Consider the following 23,621-nt stretch of genomic DNA (forward strand, 5'->3'; position numbering starts at 1 on the left):
AAAACGTGGTGAAGTACGTGTTCTACATGTTCCGTCCCGCTATCAGATTGCTGACATTTTCACTAAAGGGCTTCCGCGCGTCCTATTTGATGATTTTCGGGACAGTCTAACCGTACGTAAACCTCCCGCTTCGACTGCGGGGGTGTGATAGAATACATAATTTGTAATTAATGTAAATTAATTATTTTTGTAATTTTGTAATTTCTAGAATAGCCTCAGCTAAACCCTAACCTAGCTATGTATATATTCTGAGAAAATTAATGAGAAAGCACGGCAAATATTTCTCACATGAACGAACTCAAATCCGAAATTGATGGAAGAAAAGAAAGTCAAACTTCAATTGTAAAGCAAACATCTCGTCTTAATTGGAACAGACTCATCTTCTTCACTTTTCTACAAGTCTGCAAAACAAAGATCAATGCATAATGAAATAATCATGATAAAAAAATGATGACAAAGAGTGAACTTTCGATAAGGAGAAAATTACAAATGATTTTGAAAAATGATTTTTGATCTTTTTCCTTTCCAACAATCCCGAGACTATATTAGCAAGCAAGGTATCAAGTTTTCCAAGTTCCCTGAGACGATATGAAGCTTTCTGAAAGTCATCTCTGGTGACGTGCGAAATTTTGACATTCTCATATTAAGACATCAAATCTATTAGTGAGGGGTGTGCAAATTAGAGAAATTTTGTAATGTTGTTACTTGACCATCATTTTAGGGTGACGTGCGACCCCTACTTAATAGGTAGTTATTTGAGATTCACCCTACTAGTGTTCTTTTTTCCTCCCTTAAATGAAAATGTATATTCTATAGTGTTTTCTTTCCCTCCTTTCGATGAAAATGTATATATTTTTTATTGACTAATTAATGGAATTGCATAATTTGGTTTATACTTGGTTTTGTTAAATTTTAAAGTTTCCTAAAGCATTTTAAAAATAAAGTTACTTATTCCATGGGATTGAGTCATGATTACTTGGTTTTTTCTGATTTCTGTGAGTTTGTTTCTTTTTTCTATTTTCTTATTTTTTTTGCAGGTTGGTAGTAAGATAGGCTACATACGAGTGATGTGTGCGTGATTAAAGACTAGGCTACCCCGTCAATAGACAACTTGGTAATCTGGGATACCAGTTTGGCTATATTTGGATAATAATATTTATGTGTTGGTTGATATATCACTGATTAGACCACTTAGAAATCTTTTTATTAAATGACTAGTTTTATACTCCCTCCGTCCTTTAATACTCGCCCTGATTTGACTGGCACCGAGTTTTAGACAATTTAATTGACTTATTAATTTATTAGGTGGTAGTTGATACTGGAGTATTATTTTATTATAGTTAGTGGAAAATGTGTCAAATAAAGGGGAGGAGGTGGGAGTGGATTGAATTTTTTAATGTTCTTTTTAGGAAATAAGAATATATGTGGGTCCGTGATGAGTGAGAGAAATGATATAATATTAGTAAAAGTATGACATCTATAGAAATGAGGCGAGTATTAAGGGACGGCTTTATAAGGAAAGCGGGGCGAGTATTAAGGGACGGAGGGATCGAGTAATATCTTAGTTACTTACTCTGTATTTATGGTGCATTCTATTCACCTAATTTTCACTTATTTCTTCTAGACTTATCTTATCTGAACTTATCGAAACTTATATCTGAAATTAACTGAACTTATCTGAACTTATCAAAACTTATTTTAGTTATAAATTGTACTTGGTCAACCCTTATTTTCCCTAAACTTATCTTATCCGAACTTAACTAAACTTATTTTTACTGAAATAAGTGGAAATAAGGTGAACAGAACAGAGCCTTAGTAACACTCACAATATTGAACAATCGTTTTCAAATAATATACTCGTAAGTAGGCCTGATTATCGGGCGGGGCGGGTCAGGGTCGGTGCGGGTCAAAAGAGGGTCGGGTATTGAAAGGGTCATTTTTAGAGGGTCGATAATGGGCGGGTCAAAAGCGGGTCGCGGGTCAATAGCGGGTCATTATTGGGCGGGTCAATAAACGAGCAATGAAAAATGAAAAACAAAAGAGCCATGTGCAAGTACAAGTAAATACGAAGCTATGCATGTAATTTTTTGTATCATTACTATTTTTATTTTCAAAATAATTGTAGTATAAGTTTGACCCTATAATGACCCTGTCCAATAAAGGCCCTGTCCAATAAAGGCCCTGTCCAATAAAAGCCCTATTAACTTGACCCTAACCCTATATCCATTGGACTACCCTGTCCAATAACCAGGTATACCCGTAAGTATGAATTTTGGTTATGTAAAAAGGTTCACATTTTGGGTGTTACACTGCAAGCCCGCAAGGAGTGCGTTAGCTCGTGTGTGTTGCAATGTGCATCCTTGGCGTGCGTGAGCACAACAACGCTCGCAGGCCTTCCACCATGAGCTTGGCCCATGCGCATGCTCGTGGAGTGCATGCCTGTGGTTTGGGTGATCCGGCCAAGGAGTGTTCCGAACTCCTAGTTCACTCAAATACGGAGTTGTAGATTTATTTAATAAGTTAATGATCATATTATTCAGATGTCTCCTCCAAAGAGAAACTCTATAGATTTTCAAACCGTTGTATTTAAGTGTTTTCTAGGCTAATGCAGAACAGGAGAATAAGAAAATCTTACGGAACTTGTTGTGTTGTGGTGACCCAACCACTGCCTTGAAAATGAGATTCGAGGCAACCGGTGTATTCACCGATTTGTTCCCTAAGATTTACACAACTCTCAACACACGATGGCACTCTTGGGTGTGAGATGGGGTTTAGAACTTATGCCCAAAAGAGAGGAAGAAAGAAGAAGATGAGAGGATGATATTTTGTCTCAACCTAATAAAAAATGAAGAGTATTTACAAGATTGGTGGAGGAGATAAAACAACCCAAAGAAATCAAAGGACTCAAAGGAATCCAATGATATTAATCAATCCAATCAAACCCATGATAATGAAGGGTTTATAACCCCATAATCAAGAGAAATAATGGACTAACATAAATCATCATAATCAGAATGATAATCATCCTTAAACCACAATTAAAAAGTTGTTACAAAGAAGGAATGGAAGAAATAGAATCAAAATCGGACCAAATGAGCCTGCCCGATTGGGCGCGAGTGCAACTCTCAAAACCCGTTGTAACTCGCCCGAGTGCACTCCACCAAAACTCCCCAAATTTGGCCGATCGGGCGAAAGTGCGACAGAAATTACCCAATTTCTTACTTGCACTGGCGCTTGGTCGGGCAACCCTTTTGGAGCTTTAATTCCAACACTAAACACTTATCTCTAACATGAAAATTTCAATAGATGTGAAATAGTATAAATAAATAAAATGTTGGTTAAAAAAAGTCAGGATCTTCTGGCTTGAACATCTTAGGCATCTTTAGGTCGTGAGATGAAGTAGCAATAATATTCATTTTATGGTTTGCACCTCTTTTGGTATTTGCAGCAAACTTTGAAGCTAATATCGTCGCTTTAAGTGGTTGTTGTTGGCGTTTACTACCATGATCAACTTCATCGTGGTTAATGAATAAGGGTTCATCCTCATCCTCGTCCTCATCCTCATGATTATTTTCTTCATTATCTAATTGCATAAGATAGTAAAACTCGTAATTTTCATTCCTAGCAAGATCCTCAGCCATCTTCCTCTTCGTGTAACGTCGCCAAGCGGCTTGTATAAAGCAAGCCCCCCATGTCCTCCATTGATGAGAATAGTATCTAAATGAATGTTGTAGCCTCTTGCTTTGTAGACGTTTAAACTGCGTGGCTACATACTTTAGATCATCTGCTCGTAAGGCGAAGGCTTCGACTTCTGTTAGGGCTTTTACTTTTCTTGTTGAGGAAGGAAGGTTTAGGGTTGTTGTTGTAGGTAATATTGCCCATGTTAACAACTCTTCCCCGCAAAAATCACCCTGTCCAAGTGTAATGGAGTTGAAAAAACCCGAACGACCACCGTAAGTGGTTGAGCTCTCTAGTTGTCCTCTTATTATGAACATCATCTCTGAAACTGGATCCCCTTCTCGTGCTATATATGTGTCTTTCGTGTTCAATGATGGTATTAGACGTTCACATATTGCATCTAATAGTTGATCATCCATTTGTGCAAAGAACGGAACCTACAAATTACAAATTAAAAGAGGAGATGTCATGCATTAATTAATTAAATTATGGTATGGTTTTGTCTGATTCTTTGTCTGCCCTTATCTGAATATATATTTATGTCATTGTTTTATTCTCTCTTCATGGTCTCTGATTTTTTCTGGCCGGTTTGATCTCATTTGTCTGGTTTGATTTAATAATCAATAACAATAAGGTGAGAAAAATAAATCCTTACTCGACGAACAAGACCCAAACATAAATGTTTTTGAATTTCACGTCGAATATCCAAGGGTAGTGATTGTAAAATAGACTCCTCTTCGACTCCTCTTGTAGCAATCCACTTATATTGAACAAATCGTCGAATTCGCTCCCTGAGTTCCTCTGGTAATTGCCTATGTTGCATCCACTCTTCTGTATCTCTTCTTTTTATTCTCCACTCTTCAATTCTGGTCATTATAGATTGAAGATAAGTCTGCAACATGAGTTCATATCATAATTCTAAGAAACGAACCCTAAAATAAAATAAATTAACTTCCAATAAAATTATAACTTTTCTTGTTCTCGAATACACCTAGAGATAGCCAACTAGGTGTATCTAATGAGTACATGTTTTTCTTTCTTCATTTGGTTTTTCTTTGAATAAGCAAAATTGATCAAATACGCCCAAAGCCAACCTTAAACTACCTCTAAGTGTACCTGAGAACAAAATGAAGGTTACTGATCGACTATTATATGTTCTTGAAAATTTGTTTTTAAATTACCTTTTTCAACACAAATTAGTGAATATAGGGGAAGGAGGGTACGAACATGAGACCTATAGTATACAAGAACTCGGTCTTAGCTACCATGACAAAACCTAATTTGTTATTTTCACCTCTTTGAACTTACAATTTCACTGATCACAATAGAACTCTTCCTGAATTGGGCTTATTAAAAAAAATCACCTTCTTAGAACAAAATAGATATGTGGGCGTGTCAAGATTTTAATATGATTTATGAAATTACCTGAATTTGGCCGATCAAGTGGGAAAAAAGGAATAGACCCATGACACAAATAAAACTACAAAATAGTGTTTCCTCAATGTAGGTGCTGTTGTCTGTATTTTGTCCATAAGAACTGTGTAAAATTAAAATTACCATATTAATGAAATAATAGTATCTTTGATTAAGATTGAACAAAAAATTTATGTTTTGAAAATACATATTGAGACGACAAAACAGTAAATACTTCACTAAGGTACCTATATAGTTTACCTTAACGTCTTCAAGCCCCACCAGAGGCAATAGAAATAAGTTTGGGTAAAACCAGCAGATACAACATCATCAGTAATAACCCGACCAAACATTCCAAACGTGAATTTATGATTTTTATTTTGAGGGTTGCAATTTGATAGAACACCCGATTTTTCTAACCAACGTTTACGAGCAGGAAGCTCTTTATTCTCAATGTCGAAGAATGTGGGATTACAAGGAAACCGAGTTGAATTTTGTTTCCCTACACATTCTATTTTCCAGCAAGTGTGTACTCTTTGTAGCGCCCATAAATACCATATACCTCCTATTACCTGTGTTGGGATATAACAACAAATTTAAGTTTGAAATCTTGTATCAATAAACAAATAACAACACGTCTTTTGTGTGACATATATCATGCACCATAGGGTAACAAAATACTAAGATTATTACTTACTCACTTTCTTAGCTAGCATTGTTGTCGAGGGGATGTTTAGTGCACACAGATAATAAGGTAATGTAAGAGTTAAGAGTATGGAATGACTATATATATATATAACTCATACCTCTGAGTTTGTTTCATTACTAATACTCCATTCGTATCACGTTACTTCTTACACTTTCATTTTTCATTCGTGTAATGACTATCACATTACTAGCTTGGTATACATCCAAATTAAGATGATCCTACAATTATTATATTGTCGATCTCTTTCTTTCAACTAACAAAAGTTTGGTCATTACACGCTATCATCGTTCAATTCATCAAAAAATATTCCACTAAACCCCTATCACTTTTCAATAAAATAACAATTGATAATAAAAAAAATACCCATTTATAACCTAAAAACTTTGTGCAGAGGTGGGAGTAACGAGTAATGTTGGACAGAAGGATTAAAATCCTAATGCTTAATTGATTTTAGAGTAAGTGCAAAAAGAAAAAGGGTCTTACATGGCCTGCCAATATAAAGAGAAGCATATTATAAACAGCACCAGACCATGCATTTTTTGCAGCAATTCCGGTAGAATTTACAATCTTGCGATTTAACGGTATCATTACGAACAACCGAGGAATGAATTGAACAAGTACTATTAGAGCTACTGTGTGATTTGTGTGAGCTTTTGTTGCGCTTCTCAATGCCGGAACTATAAACCATATCATTATCTGTACATGCTCATAATTAGTAAAAAAAAATATATTAAAACAAATCACACTCATACATGAACTTTATGAGACCATTGGTACGAATTTGTCACTATATCCCTAAATCTAGTATCAATATTTAAACTCATGACCTCGCTTTTATTAATGTAAAGTATTAACCACTATTACAATGATACAATGTAGGACTTCAAAGTAATATAAAAATTTAAAAAATTAAAAAGTCATTCTTATAAATTTTAAAGCTTTGGTGCCTAGATCTTTCTTAATTTACTCAAATCATATGCTTCGTATATATCTCACAAAAAGTTTAGCTAAGTATTCATTTTTTTTCCTCAAAATTTATATCATATCGACTTTTGTAAGTTAAGGTGAAGTTTGTAATTTAAGACATTTCTTATAAGTTATAAGTACATTACAAAAAATAATGATTCTACAAATCATGTAAACTATTTTGTTATTGAATTAAGTTTACTTTCACCAAAAAAAAAAACTACTTAAAAGTTAAGATTTATTTCACTAATAGTTGGTTAGCCAATCCAGTGATTTCATTTTTTAAAAAAAAAACTTAATACTTGGTATTAAACTATGCGTAACTATCGGGGCAATCGTCCGGGCTAGTAACTAATTAATTAGTAGATGAAATATGTAAACATACCTGAGGCAAAGGAAGCATGGCAGCAACGTCAATAATAAAATCAGACGTTAAATACTTAGCAGCAATAGCTTTAGGGTCCATAACAAGTTCCTTACGACCAAAAACTCTAGAATTTCTCGAAATAAAAGCGGTTCGAAATTTTAAGAAAATGTGGGTAAGATAAAGAAAATCAGAAATAGTTCGAATGAGAGTGACAATGATTAATAACTGGAAGTTAGTATTAAGACATGCGTAACCACAAATTGTAGGAACATAAAAGTAAAGAGGATCAAGAAAGAGGGTAACTAGGCATGTTACGAGGAACAGGTTATTCCAGCTAGTTATGAATTCGCTACGAGGATCGTGGATCGTTGTCCACCACCGAGGCTTCCGCCGCCTCTGCGGTTGTCGTCGGAGAAGAGAGAATGATGTTGGAAAATGCCGGAATTTTGAGGATGGTGCATTTAGATTAAAACTATGCATACTTTTTGTTTTAATTAATCTGGGATTATTTTTACATTGATCATGGATTGTGAAAAGGAAGAGAAGAGCTCGAGAGGAGAGAGAAGGGTTGTTAGATGGAAGATGAGAGGCTAACGGAAAGTTAAAGGAGAAGCCATATATTTCGCCTTTCAACTTATTTATGTAAAACAAAATAAAAATAAAAATAAAAATAAAAATAAAAATGCATTGTGAATTTGACATGATAACTTGGTTATAGTATTCATGTTTTCATGCACGTGCGTAACATTTATAAGAAGTACATGTATAATATATACAAGAAATATTAAAAATTCATTATTTGTTAATATTTGTTAAATACGGAATATATAAAGGGAAGTCTTTTCAATGGCTAACAAAAAATGGTAACCACTATAATTATTTAGATCTGAATCTTTGAATTTATAGGACTAATTATAGTCGTTTATTTGTTAGACTATTAAAATAAAATCAAATAAATTTCAGTTATTCCCAAGCATTGTATATATAAATAAGGCTTCATAACAAATGCATGATGATTTAATGGAAGAAAATTCTCTTTCTACGAATTTCCATGTCCCGAATTTCATTTAATGAGGCTTTCATGCTAAAGGGCTTGAATTTTTTTTATTTACAATTTAATCTATATTCATGTTATTATCAATTTATGAGGAAAAAAAAGTGAATTCCACAGTTGATTGACACGGTTCAAAGAGTAAAATGTATTTGCGGCAATATATAGGAAGTACTCTATATATCCGTAACATCCGCTAATGTTCTTATAAGAATTGCGGGCATTAATGTTCTTGTGAAAATTGTGGAAATGAAAGTATATCCCTACTGCCTACATGGAAGGGAAAGGAAAACCAGGTTTATGAAGCGGTTACTTTTTCACTCTATTAGAAAATCATTTTTATTTTAATTAGTCCACCAAACGAGTGGTATAGATTTATTATTAGAAACGTACGGTCCCGATTATGTTCGTCAAAGTGATTAAAAAAGTAACATGTTCATAAAAAAATAAAAATATGTGAGCAGGTAGCCAACCATTGATACATCAATGGCATTAGCAACTATCAAAATCTTATACTCCCTCCGTCTCTTTTTGTTTTTTACGTTTGACATTTTGCACGTTTATTAACGACTAATTAATGTGTATTGAGATTCCTCTATTTTTTTATTTAAACAAGAAAAATTACGTTTATTTATAATGTTTTCACTTTTATCAAAATTATGATATTGGAAATATGAGAAAAATTTAATGTCCTAATAGAAAGGTGTGAGAAATTAAATAACCAATGAATTTAATTGGTTAAAAAATCATTTGACACAAATTTTGATAGAATATTAAATCATTAATGTGATGATATAAAAGGAAATGTAAAGAACATTTTGAAACACCCAAAAAGGAAAACGTAAAAAACAAAAAGAGACGGAGGGAGTAGCTATTTTGAGCAGGTAGCTGGAAAAAAAAATTAAATATTATATGGAGCTAATAAGTATTGTAAACAACCAATGTGAAAATTTGTAATTTAACTTGTAGCTAGAAAATCGATATGGCAAACTTGGCTACACCATTGTGTAGCTCACCATTAGAGCTGCTCTAAGGCCTTCATTATATTATAGAGTTGTCAAATCGGTCTATCCGTTAGCTAGGTTATGGGTCGAAATATAATAGATTTAGGTTATGGTTTATGTGGAGTGAGTGTTTCTATACAAATTTAATGCGTAAAATTTATTTTCATATTACAACAACTAAGAAGTTCCACTTTACCGGGTTGGAATTTGATATGTGGTTGTATTTTAAATTAAAAGGTGACTTTGAGGTTGTATTTCGCAATTTTAGAAGTTTAAAGTTGTAACTCGCAAAGTGACAACGATAATAATGATATTTGACAAATTGATCAACCCATCAACGAAGCAAGGGTTGAAGTCTACTTTATTAAGGAGCTAGGAAACAGACCTATGATTATTCAAAATCAGGTAGCCAGATTTTTGAAACATAGATTTTTCGTGCTGCAGGTGTATGCAGAAGTAAGCATTTGAGTCATCAACAATGGTGGGACGGTAGATGTCAAACCCTAGTTTAGATTCCGATGATTTCTATTTTCTACACTGAGTTCAGAAAGGAAACTTTACTTTACATTTCCGAGGAGAAAAGGAGGATTGAAATATGGAGAAGCACCCAAAAAAAAGGTAGGAGTACATTTAAAGAAACACATTTTTTTTAAACATCTCTCTATATTACCATAACAACGCACGTTACCAAGTCTCTATACAAGATTAGGAGCATTTACTTACAAGTTCGAAATTTCGAATACACAAACTTTTCTCCAATTGTTTGCTCGTTGCACTGTAATTTGTTAGAGAGATAATTTCCTTAAAGCTTCTGAGTGAAAATGTTTTAAAGCTCATCTCTTACTGGTGAGTCGAAACATTGTTCATCCCAGTAGTATGGATACTTCAATCTAGCTGCAGTATGAGGCATGGACCAGTCTTCATATATGAACCTAAAACATAAACATCAAAGTTAATAATTTGTCCAGAAGCCTGAATCCCTCTCAAGATCTATACAGCAAATACAAATAGAACACATTCATACTATTCAAGACCGAGATTATACGAACCCTAGCAGGTATTGTGACTCAACAATGGCGCTCAAGTATTTCATGGTATTAACACTGAAATAACAGTCTATCACAATTAGTCGGCAACCTAAAGTCAGCACTCGATCTTGATGAAATATCAGAATAAAAGCTCCACTGTAAATCGTTCCATTCCTAGACCGTCCCATGGTTGTTCACTATAATGAGGGTTGATATATATTCCAAGTTTTCAGTAACTATAAATTAGAAGGATCTCTGCTTCAAATTTAAAGAATGTCTCAAGACTAACTCATGCAGTGCTTTGATCAGCAACCAATCAACCAAAATTACAGAAATTAAGCATATTGCAATGGAATACTTGTGTAATCAAGATCTACCATAAAGGGGTGCATGCAATACATAAACAGAAAATCATAGGTTGAGTTCCCCGCATTTCAAGATCATGTCTCGTGACAGATCTTTCGGCTAAGCTCATATGTCCAACTTTGCTGATAGTGAAAGAAGACTGGTGAGGGGCAGGCATGCCAAAATTTTCGAAGCATGTCAACCTCAGAACTAATCTATCCATTATTTTTCTCCAAATCAAAAAAGGATTCACCCTACTTTGCTAACATGGCATATATCAGACACCCTGAAACTAGAAACTGAAGATGGCTTGGCAATCACAATTTCACAAATCACAATTACACCTGACACTGAAAAAGTGAATACTATTAGATTTTATTTGATGATCGCTAATCTTTTAACGAGACAAAGAACGGATGAGATAGCAGATGCTGCATTTATAATTTCAAGCTCAACTAGAACATTAAATAGAAGATACAACGTGAAACAAAAAAGAAAGTAAAAATGTGAAAAAAATGAGGGATTGCTTTTGGACACCCTCCATTCCTCCAGTAATGAAGCTTTCTCAAAACAGCCTTGATGTTTTAATTCATCAAAAAGAATCTCAATAAAACCAATTTCAACATTGCTCGTAACATTGGAAATTACTCGTTTAACGTTTTATATGCAGATAATATAGTTTAGATGTCTGCATACATGATAAGCTCAGCTAGAATAGTCTAGATGTCATCAATATATGAAAATCTCCTCTCACCCATAAAAAAAAATGTATCACCCCAAATCTTCATCGTCACAAGTTATCATAAGCTCTTATATTTAAACATCATCAATAATTTGCTCTTATATTTAAACATCATCAATAATTTGCTCTTATATTTTGCTCAAGCCCCAATTTTAGTGCAACCACCATGGATCTTCCATATCCTATAGGTTTTGCAAAATTTGATATGATATAGGGCATAGGGGTATATTAGAATCAAAAGAAGGCAGATCTAATTCATCAAAAAGTTTAGTAATGAAAAATGCCCAAGAAAATTTACAACAGATGCACTGAGCAAGTGATTATATATAAGCTCATCTGCAAGACCTTCAAGCAATGAAGTTTGATTAAAGTAGTTAAGAACATCCTAACTATTCGGCAAAATGGTAGCACGCCACTCTCTCACAAGTCAAGCAGATATTTTTAAAACAAATCAAATAAATGACACTACTAAGAATGTAAATATGTACTTCATTGGACGGTTGGACCTCAGAGCATGCTCAAAAGTGGGCGAAAATAGGAAAACTACAGTGCTTTACTAAGAAAAGAAAGTTACACTTTGACTGGAGGACGTGATACAATAACCAGCATTTGCAGATCCTCGCTGTCGTCAGTGTTCCATACCTGTGCATTCAAAACAAAGTTAAGGGACATAAACATTTGTCCATTGTCATTGCAAGAGAAGAATTAGAGAAGTTGCATATTCTATTTGCTGATGCGGAATATACAACACATTATAACGAAATAGAAACAAGGCACGAAGCAGCAGAGTTTTTAAAGACGAGACTTCCCCATGTTAAGCCATTACCTTACAAAGTAAACAAATATAGTCACAATGTTAAACTAGAGACACTTTCTCTTTCTCTCTTCTTCACAAAATTATTAAGAACAAGGAGAACGCAATAACAGACTGCTGTTGACGAGTGCTTGCCAGTTGATCAAGTTACATCTCTGGTGGAGGACTAAACACTTTAAAGCCATTATTCTCTAAGGCAAACTTGTCATAGGTCCTCTCAGTTCAGAGTATTAACCGATCTTTCTATAATTTAAATCACGTATTCAAGTTATTGCCAACATTAGCGAACATGAACTCTGAAAAGTACCAAGCTTCCAAATATTTGCTTCCATGAGAGGCACGAGAGAAGAAAATTTTCTACGCTCACCAATCCTAGCCTCCTAACACCAGAAAATTCATTTCCCTATCAACTCTTCATTATTGTCTACAGAGCTAAGTCCACAGCAGAGAGGTCTAATACAATTCCCCCTAGAGAAGACATTGAACTCCATGATAATCTTTTGTCTCTATTCCAGCCCACAAAATCTCACTGTTTCTCGACAAGCCACACCACCTGGCCCACCTGGGACTTCAACAAGGTTAACCCCCCCCCCCCCTCTTCTCCCTTCCCCATATGGAGTTGGACAGGAACTTCAGGTTTTCAAGAAGGCTAATCCGAAATAAACTTCCACGTAAAAGAACTGTAACAAGACAACTATGGAACCAAAGAAATCAGGAAAAACAGATATCCAAGGCATCACCGACTCTAAAACCTGCATAGATAAAGAAAGATTATTCTGCTTCCTAAGGCACTATTTCAGTCTTCTTCATCCACAACAAAAAGAATAGTGCAGGAGCTCAAAGGATGTGAATTTGTGATTAAGTAAAATAAAGAATTAGCCAAGCGACTTAAAATTCTAAAAGTTTACAGGAAAATATTTCACCGTCTTTTTTTAGATTGGAAATTTTGAGAACTATAGAGGGGCTTCCAAATACAAACCCAACTATGGGTTATTCTGATGTATTCCAAAACTTAGAGGGCATCTTCTAAAATCCATCCGAGTTACCAATAACTAGTTGAATTGGTAATTCATTTTCTTTTTGAATTTTTCATCCCTTCTCTCTCCTCTTATCATTTCCCTTCCATGCCTAGCTAACCCCCTCCCTTGCCAAACTCTGCCATGTATCCCACCCCTGCCTAGTTAACTAACACCCACCCCCCTCCCGACCAATCCAGCCACCTCAACCACCCCTACACGCCCCAGCCACCACCAAACCTTGCATCTCAGTCTTAAACCAACGTTGATTCCCATCAATTTCCACGGGCCACAAGTTTCCTCAGCCACCAAATCACAAACCAACACTTCTCACTTGCATTAAATCATTCATCCCTCATCCTTATCAAACATCATTACCGTACGACGAAACAAAGCGTAAGACAGGAACTGTAATAACTAATAAGTTCAACCAACCAACACAAGTTAATATCTCCATTTGTTCTCTCACTATAAAGAATACAAATCACCTAGTGACACGTGGCCTAATGACTTGCTATACTGGTTTGTTCAGGTCATGGGATTATTTTGGGAAGACACTCCCTTAGGTTGGATTATACTAGAATAACCCGTAGTAAGAATTATTATGGGAAGGTCACCTATAGTTAGGGCCGTTTGGTTGGAGAAGGGGAAAGGGAAAGAGAATGAGAATGAGAATCAAGGAGAATGGAATGAAAACCCTTTGTTTAAGAATGGTGTTTGGTTTCCCCATTCTTCTCCATTCTTTCTCCTAAATAATAAAATAATAAATAATAAAATAATAAATAATAAAATAATAAATAATAAAATAATAAATAATAAAATAATAAATAATAAAATAATAAATAATAAATAATAAATAATAAATAATAAATGATAAACACTCTGTAATATATAATAAAATAATAAATAATAAATAATAAATAATAATAAATACTCTGTAATATTAATAAAATAATAATAATAAATAATAAATAACAATAAAAATAATTAATTAATAATTAATAATTAATAATAAATAATAAATAATAAATAATAATAATAACAATAAATAAATAATAAATACTATTTATTAATTTACTAATTCATTATTTATTATTATTATTATTATTTATTATTTATTACTTATTATTTACTCCCTCCGTTCCTTTTTGTTGTATCCGTTTCTATTTTTGGACACAGGGGCGGACCTACGTGACCTCGGAGGGGTCCAAAGGGACCCCCATTATTTTCCCAAAAAAATTGTAAAATTGATATTGAGGTAATTAATTGTACTTTAATACTTAAAATATATCTAATTAACCTACATTAATGACAATGAAATACCTTTGGCTTAATGGTTGCAAGATTTATATTTTACCCAAGTGAGTTGGGTTCGAATCCCCATAAAAGAAAAAAATTCACAATTTTTTTTATCTTTTATTTGTCATTCATTAGTCCTCTAAATTCTTCACTTTTTTTGTTTTTCCCTTTGTAAGTCGTTTTTTTTCACCAGTTTTTATTGTTTTTGTTTCTATAAATCTATAATTATTCATGATTTTGCTTTATAAAACACAAAAAATAAATAGTAGTGTTATATTTTCTCAAAAAGTTTTCGGAATTTCCATAAGATATACTTCTAATAAAGGATGTAATATTTCACCTTTATAGACTTATAGTTGCATGTTACTTAGAATTTTTATAGGTCTAATTAATTAATTCATATATAGATTTATAATACCCCACGGGGTCTTTGTGTGCTATTTGTTCATTGACAATATAATTATCGTAATAAGGAAATCTCCTTCAAAGTATGAAAATCTCGTTTCATTTTAAATTGCAATCTCTATTGAGTTTTATTGTTATGAAAACATAAAATTAAAGTTCTTAAATCTTCACATATTTTATTAAGGCGTTTATAATATTTTGACTATTTACCTTTCAACTTTAAGCCACTAAAATGAAAGAAAATCATAAGTTTTTTGGACCCCCATATATAAATTCCTGCGCCCCTGTTTGGACATACATTTTATCCTAAAATACCCTTACATTTCTATCTAATTACCAAAATACCTAAAGATTCTACCCATATTCCCACCTAAATTTCTCCACCCCTATTATTTAATTCTTTTCCTTTCCCCATATACCCACTCTCTCACCTCCTTGATCACCCATCATTATCACTCCTCTCTCTTACCTTATTTCTTTATTATTTTCTCTCTTCTTTTTTTATTATAATCTCTTACATACAATCATTTTTCTTAAACCCAATCATTACACTTATACCAATACAAACCAAGATTCCAATTTTCTTAAAAACTCCCCACTTTCCCAAATGGATAAAACTTAAAGGAACGGAGGGAGTATTACTTATCACTTATCACTTATTTATTATTTATTATTTATTATTATTATTATTATTATTATTATTATTATTATTTATTATGAAAAGAGGGTGGTCAAGGGAATGGGAATGGGAAACCTTGGGGGGCGTAGGGTATCATTGTAGAGGGATTTAGGGGTAAGTGAAGAAGAAAAGAGGGTAAAGGGAATGACAAAAACCACCAAACAAACAACAACGAAGGGAATGAAACCCCACCAATCTCTTCCCTTTCCTGAAGACCCCCAACCAAACGCCGCCTTAGATCTTTTGCTTTCCTCTGTAACAATCATGAAAAATGTCAGTAGAGTCTCGATTCCCTTGTGAAAGTTACTGTGATTATACAGGGCCGAAACCCAAAGATGTCCACTCAAAAACCCCACTTTTAAAGCAACCCTTGGCTTTCGAATTAAAACTTTCCTTGTACTAAAGGTTGGTCCTTTTCCATATCCTCTTTTTTCTTTTACACATCTTTAAAGTGAGCAAGTGCACTTTAATCCTACATTTCAAACTCCCTCTGTTTCACAAAGATGGTTAACCTTTTCTTTTTTAGCGGCTACATAAATATGGTTACATTTCACCTCTTCTGTTTTTGGACTTATGTCTGTTACTTCTTTCTCCACTTTTCCCCCACTTACCTTATGCTATTAATCTTTTCTTACAACATTCTACTACTTACATTACTCTACTATCCTTTTTTACAATATTCCACTACTTCTAAACATTTTTTGGGTTTTTGTGAAAAGTAAAGTGTAACCATCTTTGTGAAATAGAGAGAGTACTTCATTAGTGTAATTGTGTTAAATCTCTATCGAAGAGGGATAATAAGATCACCAAAGCTCAAAAACTCAAGCCATCCAAGGAGTTTCTAGAGTTCTAACCTTGAACTCGTATGAGTACTAAAACATCTTTAATAGCCAATTGGACTTAACAGGCCTGATTTGGTACCACCGTTCAATCTATTCCCAACCCAGTGTATGAGATTGAGACATGTATTCTGATGTCTGATGTCCACTTAGTAACATACAGTGACCTTCGAAGAATAAATTATTGAACATTCTTTTTTGTGTCATTTTGGTAACTGAAGTAAAGCCACTACAAAGAGAATAGACTAGTATCTGGGTAGAACACATCTATTGTTCCCATATTTTCCATAAACAATTTAGATATTAACACCAAATAGGCACATATCAGTTACCTGGTGAGCATCATTAACAGGAACAATGAAGGTGCTGTTTGCAAAGACAGGATACATCTTAGGGTTGTCAGGATATTTTCTATGCGAGTCTGAAGCAAGATAGAGTGTACCAGTACCCTTCAGGACAACAAAAACTTCTTCACATGAGTGCCTGTGAATTGGTGTGTGTGATCCAGGAGAAAAGGTTTGAAGCCATATCTCTATCTGCCAAAATTAAACATGCAAAAATTAGGCCATTGGGATCTTAAAACCACAACCATAAGAATTCATAATTTCATATACTAATGTGATCTCTACATACCGTCTTAATTATTGTCACCTTTTGTTTACACCTAACCATTATAATTCCCTTAAAAAGTTCTGATTCCAATCACCTCACTCAAACAGTATGCTTTTGTGGTTAACCAGAACAACCACAAAAATTGAGATTCTTCTGTCATGTTTCACAGTGTTTATTACAGAAAAGGGTCGAGCTTATCAATTCAATAAGAGAAGGCACAAGTTGGTATCATAGAAATATTCAACTCCAAACAATGAACTCCAAATTTCTTCCACTTTTCTAAAGTAGAGCTTAGTTTTTCATCCTTAAAAAAATGGATCTTGGACGAAAGAAGCACCTAGAGGAAGACCTGGATAAGGGGGGCGGAGTGTAATAGCCCATATTTTATTAGCAACAATATATATATTTTAACAATAACTAAAACAAGTATTTAGTAATATATGCTTAATTTTCTATAAAGTTAATTTCCTAAATATTAGTATTTTATAAAGTTAGTTTCTTATCCCCTCAAAAAAATAAAAAGTTAGTTTCCTAAACATTATTCCAGTAACGAAAACATTCGTGCATTCATTCCTGGTCGCACGATTCCTTTATTTATTAAAGAAAAAAAAAAGGAAACCATCATCTTCATTCTCACTGGCCACTGTAACACACCCAAGGCTCGTGATCATCTTTCCCTAATCCTATTCTAAATACTTTGTCATTCGTTTGTAACTCTTAACTACTCAACCTACCTTATCATTCTTAGTAATAAACTGATAAACCTGGAGTAATCCTATCATTTATACCTTTAAAAGAACAGATTGAGGGAGTTTTCAACAAAACTTATCATTCTGTGAACTTCGTATCCTATCCAACTTACGCCAATCACTGTAGACCCCTTTCATTTTCAAACTCTTGTATGCCTTCCTAAATACTTGCCACAATCTTCATAAACCAGTTTCGCAAACCCTCGTGCATTCATACCCAAAGACTTACCGCACGAATAAACCAAACACCAAGAGTCGACTTGAATTTAAAAATTGTAATCAAGCGCTAGACAAGCAAAAAATATTACATGTGTGTTTCAAGAGCTGAACTTGGTTCTATGTTTAAGTTCAAACCTGGTGGGCTGGTGGCTTACATGACTTTCAAGACCCCACATAGGCCACAACTATTTTGGAAAGTGCAAATTGTAAGAAAGGTAAGTGTAGAGTCCTATCCTCCAATAAAAAGACAAAAAACCTAAGGAAGGTTTTAGCACATGTTCAGAAGGTTTCTTAGGTATCAGTAGAACATAGCACGGACCTATCCACAACACAAGTATTAAAAAGCAACACACCTCCACAGCAATATCTGTTCAGACTCTAGGACAAGTTTTCACACAGAATAACACATTCATCAATGACTGACAGTCTGATATTTGAAAATACAAAAGCATCTGAGAATTCCAAATAATTAACACACCTTTAGAAAATATATATATTTGTATATAATGTTTGTTAATACGGAACTTGAAAGCTTCTAGATACTACGGAAAGGAGAAATCAGCAGCGAATGAAAATCTATAGCAATAACCATATGACTTGCCTCTTTCATTCCATGGATGAGAGACCCAGCCAGGGTGATGTGAGAGAGGCCTTCTCTACCATAGTTACTTTGTGGAAGCGCACTTATATTCCTCACTAGTGGAAATCCTGCATCAATAGCAAACTATTGAAAAGAAATTATTGGGTCTAAAAGTAATATACTAGTACAAGTTAATAATTTGAAGGACACAAGACAGTAGATTTCTGAATCTAGTGCTAGAAACATTTTTCTTTAAACATTACTTGACATACCATACATGTCAGAAATGATGCATCTATGTCAAAGATCGTGGTAAAGTAAGAAAATGAAATCTACATCCTAAAAATCTTTCTATAAACAAAAGGAAACAAGACCTCAAAGAAGGCCAGGGAGACGAATATAATGGATTGCCTGCATTACACCAAACCTTCATCTCCTTTTAATGAGTATTCAACAAAAAGAATGTATTCCATCTTTATATCTAACATTAAACATTATAAAGGTCAGAGTTTTAGATAAACGCCCGGTGTTAGTAACGTCGCAACAAATAGTATCCTTTTTAAGTTTTTATGCAACAAATAACAGAAAGACAACACTAAGTTTCGCTCAATAAAATACCATCTTGTATAGTTTCTGAATAATTTCCACAATATTTTTTGCTTACTGCAGGGATCAGAAAGGCCCTTTTCTCCAGCACACAGTAGAGCCAGCAATAGTCCAATAATACTCCCTCCGTTTCTGAATACTTGCAACACTTGCCTCTTTCTGCTGTTTGTGAATACTTGCAACACTTCCTCTTTTGGCATAGGACCACTAATTCTTTATTATTTTTCTTTCTTTTTTGCCCCACTTGCACCAATTCTTTATTGTTTCTCTCTCACATAAACCATTACAATATCACTATTAACCCCATTTTTAATTTATTCGTTTTCATGTAGTACCACAAACTTACCTAAAACTACGCACAAACAAAAGTGTTGCGAGTATTCGGAAGGAGTAATAGCTTCTAATATTGTGCTTAGTTGCTTACAATCATATGTGGACAGTTTCACGAGATTTTTTCAAATACAATTCAAAATGGGTCTTGGAACTTGGAACTTGCCATCATGACCGCATTGAACAAATGCACACAATTCAGGAACTTAGGTTGAACAAACTTTGACCTACCAGTCTACCACCACGCCAGTCCGCGTACCGACCTCCAAAAGTTATTTGCATCTAACATGTAGTATACCTGAATATGATGGATATAAGCCACTTTTCACTACCTCCCAACTAAATCTCTACAGCCTCTCCAACACCTCTAGTGGCTTAGAATACATTCTATCAACGTAAGTTGTAGTATGCAACGAGTTGCTGCTTCACCCTCAAAAGTTCATCAATTTGAGGCCCCGATGCTCCAACAAATGTCAAAAAGGCCCTCCCAAGAGAATCAATCTCCGCTTTGCAAGCCTTAATCAAATCCTTACTATATCAGCATCCAGCCACAACTCCTATGCAATGATGCAGAATTGCGGACCCTAATAGCATGTAATAGAGACACTTCCTCGCCATAACAAACACAAAACCTGTCCCATTGTGGTCTGACAGATCATCCCTCACTTTATTGGAAAAGCTCCATACATGTTCTCTATGCAAAATCTTAGCCCTAGGAATCAAACCCCAAAACCATCATGTTTTGCACATCTTCAACATCCTCTTAGAATAAGGCGAATCGGGATGGCTAACATACTCCCCTGCTCAAACAGAAGAAACAACTTATCCACTCTTAGAAATCCACTGCATAGATCAAGTAGCACTACTATACTCAAGACCTTTCCCAAAACCATATATTTTTCCACATCTTCAAAGCCTGCTAGAATAAGGCTATTGGAAAGGATTATATACTCTCCTGCTCAAACAGAAGAAACGACTTAGAAATTACTGCATATTTCAACTATCAATACTATAATCAAGAATGCCATTGACCTTCAAATCATTTATACCACCCCAAAAACCAAGTTTTCGTCTCCAAAATCCAAGTGTCCCTCCATAAAATCACCTTGTCTTCATTCTCTAAATGCCACAGAGTTCCTTTCTTAGCACCCATTAGGGAGTAATACCCAACAAGAATAGCTCGGATTAATACTAAGCTCGTACTTCTAAAACCCCAACCTAGGATAGCAAGGAGCTTTAAGAATCTTCTCCTCAAGGTTGTGACTTGCCAAAATGTTTGCTAGTGCAGTAGAGCACTAGAGACTAGTTTAGAGTACTACACGTAGCAGAACCCCATGCTCTAGGTAGACAAATTAAGACAGGAAAGATAAAGGAAAACCTCCTTTGGTGCTTATTTTACTTCTGCTAGCGACATTACGTACTTACGTATCATCTACTATTGCTTCAGTAAAGTAATCTTGGGGATTTTTTTGGCAAAACACACTGTTTTTGGGTCGGATTAACTATACAGAATCTCATGTCGGCATTTGGGAAAAGATGATGCTAGTACTATACCGAAAAATGGTAGGATGGTATCAAATTACTTGCCACATAATGTCTTAAAAGCATCTGCATCGTGACAGTTTTTGAAATTAGTATACACTTGATATGTACTTATTTATTAGCTAATGCTTTCTCATAATTCGATGACATGTAATATAAGTTGACCTGTTTTTACTACAACTCAAGAAATGGGAATTAGAGAGTAGGAGATGTGAACAAGGAGTGTGGGAGCAAGAAAAAAAGTTGCACTTGCCAACCGGTCGCAGTGTGCAACAGAGAAAATCAGAATAATACCTCACCCAAAAGCTTCAGCTTGATTTTATTTTTTTGAGGGGAAAGCTTTAGCATGTTAGTTATACTAATGTTACCCTAGGAAGCACGGACACGCCATTGGGCTGCCGTGTCCCGTGTCCGACACGTATTGGACACCGACACGCCTTGGACACGCGAAAATATGTGTCTGACACGCGAAATCACGTGTCCGGTTCTTTTTGAAAAATTAGTACACGAGACACACGACCGGATACACGATGGACACATTTTGGACACATCTTGAACACATATTTCAATTACTTCTTTCTTTTTCACAATTCTTTCGAATGTCTCCTAATCAACAACCTTCATAAACATATGACCATATTCACAAGCCACCATGACATTAATTAAGGTCTCATTTGTGGGTTACTCCATCATCACATGAATATGATCTTATGTTTATGAAGGATTGGTGTTCACAACAATCTCCGTCTACTTTCTAGAATGAGTGAAAGTTATTACAAAGGAAGAACAAAAATGTGGGGTGTAGGAGGAGATGGTTATCGTGTCATTATCGTGTAGAATAGTTCTATTTTCTTATTTGAATGCCGTTAATAAATTTAATTACTTTTTGCATATTATTTTATAAATGATTGTAATTTTATCTTTTTTTTATATTATATTTTATTATTTTAATATTATTATTTCCCGTGTCCCAGTGTCCGTCATTTTTAAAATGGTGTATCCCCGTACCCGTATTGTGTCCGTGTCCGTATCCGTATCCGTTTTGGTGCAACCTAGATGTTACCTACCAAATGCAAAATGACAGTTAACAGATCATGCAACAAGTTGTAAAAAAATCCAAACTCCAGTAGTACCCTAATGCAGAGAGCTGTGCAAATTGTTTAACCCGTCCTTTATCCAAGTTCACCGTTTATGGTAAAACAGTTCGGTTAGCTATAAATTAGTAATAAAGACCAAAAACTTCGTCTCAGTTAATGGTAACAATTACAGCTATGCTTAAAATTACATTATAAATAATAACGGTTAGATACAATCGACCATTATGGTAAAACAGCTTGAATAACCATACCGGGAAAACAACGAGGCTAGTCAGTTAACCGCTACACTAGTCTTAATGATTAGTTACATGGTTAAATGTACTGCTAATCAACCATTAACACCTGCACGTGATCGAAAAAGTCGTACCTGTCCATTTCATCAAAGGCACCCTGTGACTCCTCCCTCCCCCTCTCTTTTTCCTAAAGTACCATGAACTCTTACACAAACCTCGGGTGGCCGGGAACACACCATTTTCAGGACAAGACTGTTGTCCAAAATCAAACCACTAAAACCCTAACTAATCATCAACAACAGTCAATACATAATCTAAAAAACAATGTTCCCTTCCCTTCTCCACTAATTCAATTAACGGATCAAATATGCATAGTGGCATTGAACTTAAATTGCGGAAAACAGTAATTCAATTGAACAACCAAATAATTGAAACAAACCCAGATATAAAATTAGGTAATTAACATGAAATGGCTGGCAAAAACTATATAAAGAATAAATAAAATAGAATAAAAACCCGTAAAAAAATGGAATGAAGAAGTAGGATGAGAATTGAAAAGTTACCATTGATAGAGCAATCAGAAGCTAAAAGGGTTACTGCTAATAAAACCCAAGTGAGAAGCACAATCGGAAGTAGATAAGCCTTACACATTTCTCTCTAGCGCGCGCAGCGGTTCTCCGCGGCTTCTGCTCGAGCTCTCGCAAATCGCAATGGCGGGCAAGTACCTCACCTAAGCTAAGCCCAAGAGGTTTTGAGAAGAAGTTTCTCGGGGAAAATAGGAACCTTCGTGAATTTCGAAAAAAGTAAAAGTAAAATATACATATAAATATAAAAATCTAATATATATATAAATAAAGGGGAGTTTTTTGGAGAGTATTTAGAGCGTCCACGTAGGATTTTCATGTCATCACACACTAATATTTTAGGTTTATCAAAAAATAAAATTAAATAATATATTAGAGCCCTGCCATAATTAAATTTCGTTAGAATGTTAGGCACCAAATCCTACGTCTACCTTTTCGTATATTATGTTAGAGTCCTGGCACCAAACAAAATTGTTGGAATGTTAGCACCAATCCTACGGCCATATATATATATATATATATATATATATATATATATATATATATATATTATATTAACAAATATTTTAGCTTATGATAAAGATTAGATTCCAACAAAATTTATCCTATTTCTACCAGCTTTTTGTATATATATCCCTCTATTTCTTTAAATTACCCATGACTTCATTATGCCTTAACGAGTTTGTCCCAACATCTCTTCTTCTACCTCCTCCT

The 23,621-nt window shown here is 34.5% G+C and overlaps 2 protein-coding genes across 4 annotated transcripts; both read right to left on the reverse strand.

Annotated features, from left to right (window-relative positions):
* Window positions 1–2,904: 2,904 nt before the first annotated feature.
* LOC110797631 (probable cyclic nucleotide-gated ion channel 16) lies at window positions 2,905–7,732 on the reverse strand. Its single transcript, XM_022002733.2, has 6 exons — window positions 7,152–7,732; window positions 6,284–6,496; window positions 5,353–5,663; window positions 5,104–5,215; window positions 4,334–4,570; window positions 2,905–4,115 (listed from the first exon to the last, which is right to left on the reverse strand). Exons 1-6 carry the CDS (start codon window positions 7,611–7,613, stop codon window positions 3,339–3,341), a joined length of 2,112 nt encoding a protein of 703 aa, XP_021858425.1. The 5' UTR covers window positions 7,614–7,732; the 3' UTR covers window positions 2,905–3,338.
* A 2,002-nt stretch (window positions 7,733–9,734) lies between these two features.
* Window positions 9,735–23,112, reverse strand: LOC110797638 (auxin-binding protein T85). Of its 3 annotated transcripts, XR_008923000.1 has the most exons (6): window positions 22,887–23,112; window positions 18,537–18,643; window positions 16,688–16,891; window positions 15,709–15,769; window positions 11,878–11,945; window positions 9,735–10,120 (listed from the first exon to the last, which is right to left on the reverse strand). XR_008923000.1 is itself a non-coding variant. In XM_022002744.2 (5 exons), exons 1-5 carry the CDS (start codon window positions 22,972–22,974, stop codon window positions 10,015–10,017), a joined length of 573 nt encoding a protein of 190 aa, XP_021858436.1. In that variant the 5' UTR covers window positions 22,975–23,112; the 3' UTR covers window positions 9,735–10,014. The 3 variants fall into 3 exon arrangements, 2 of the variants coding, with proteins under 2 accessions (XP_021858436.1, XP_021858437.1); XM_022002744.2 differs by lacking the exon at window positions 15,709–15,769; XM_022002745.2 differs by lacking the exon at window positions 15,709–15,769 and having other exon boundaries at window positions 18,537–18,659; window positions 22,887–23,026.
* Between the last annotated feature and the right edge of the window lie 509 nt (window positions 23,113–23,621).

The sequence above is a fragment of the Spinacia oleracea genome, chromosome 6, assembly GCF_020520425.1.
Source record: "Spinacia oleracea cultivar Varoflay chromosome 6, BTI_SOV_V1, whole genome shotgun sequence".
Lineage (NCBI taxonomy): Eukaryota > Viridiplantae > Streptophyta > Magnoliopsida > Caryophyllales > Amaranthaceae > Spinacia > Spinacia oleracea.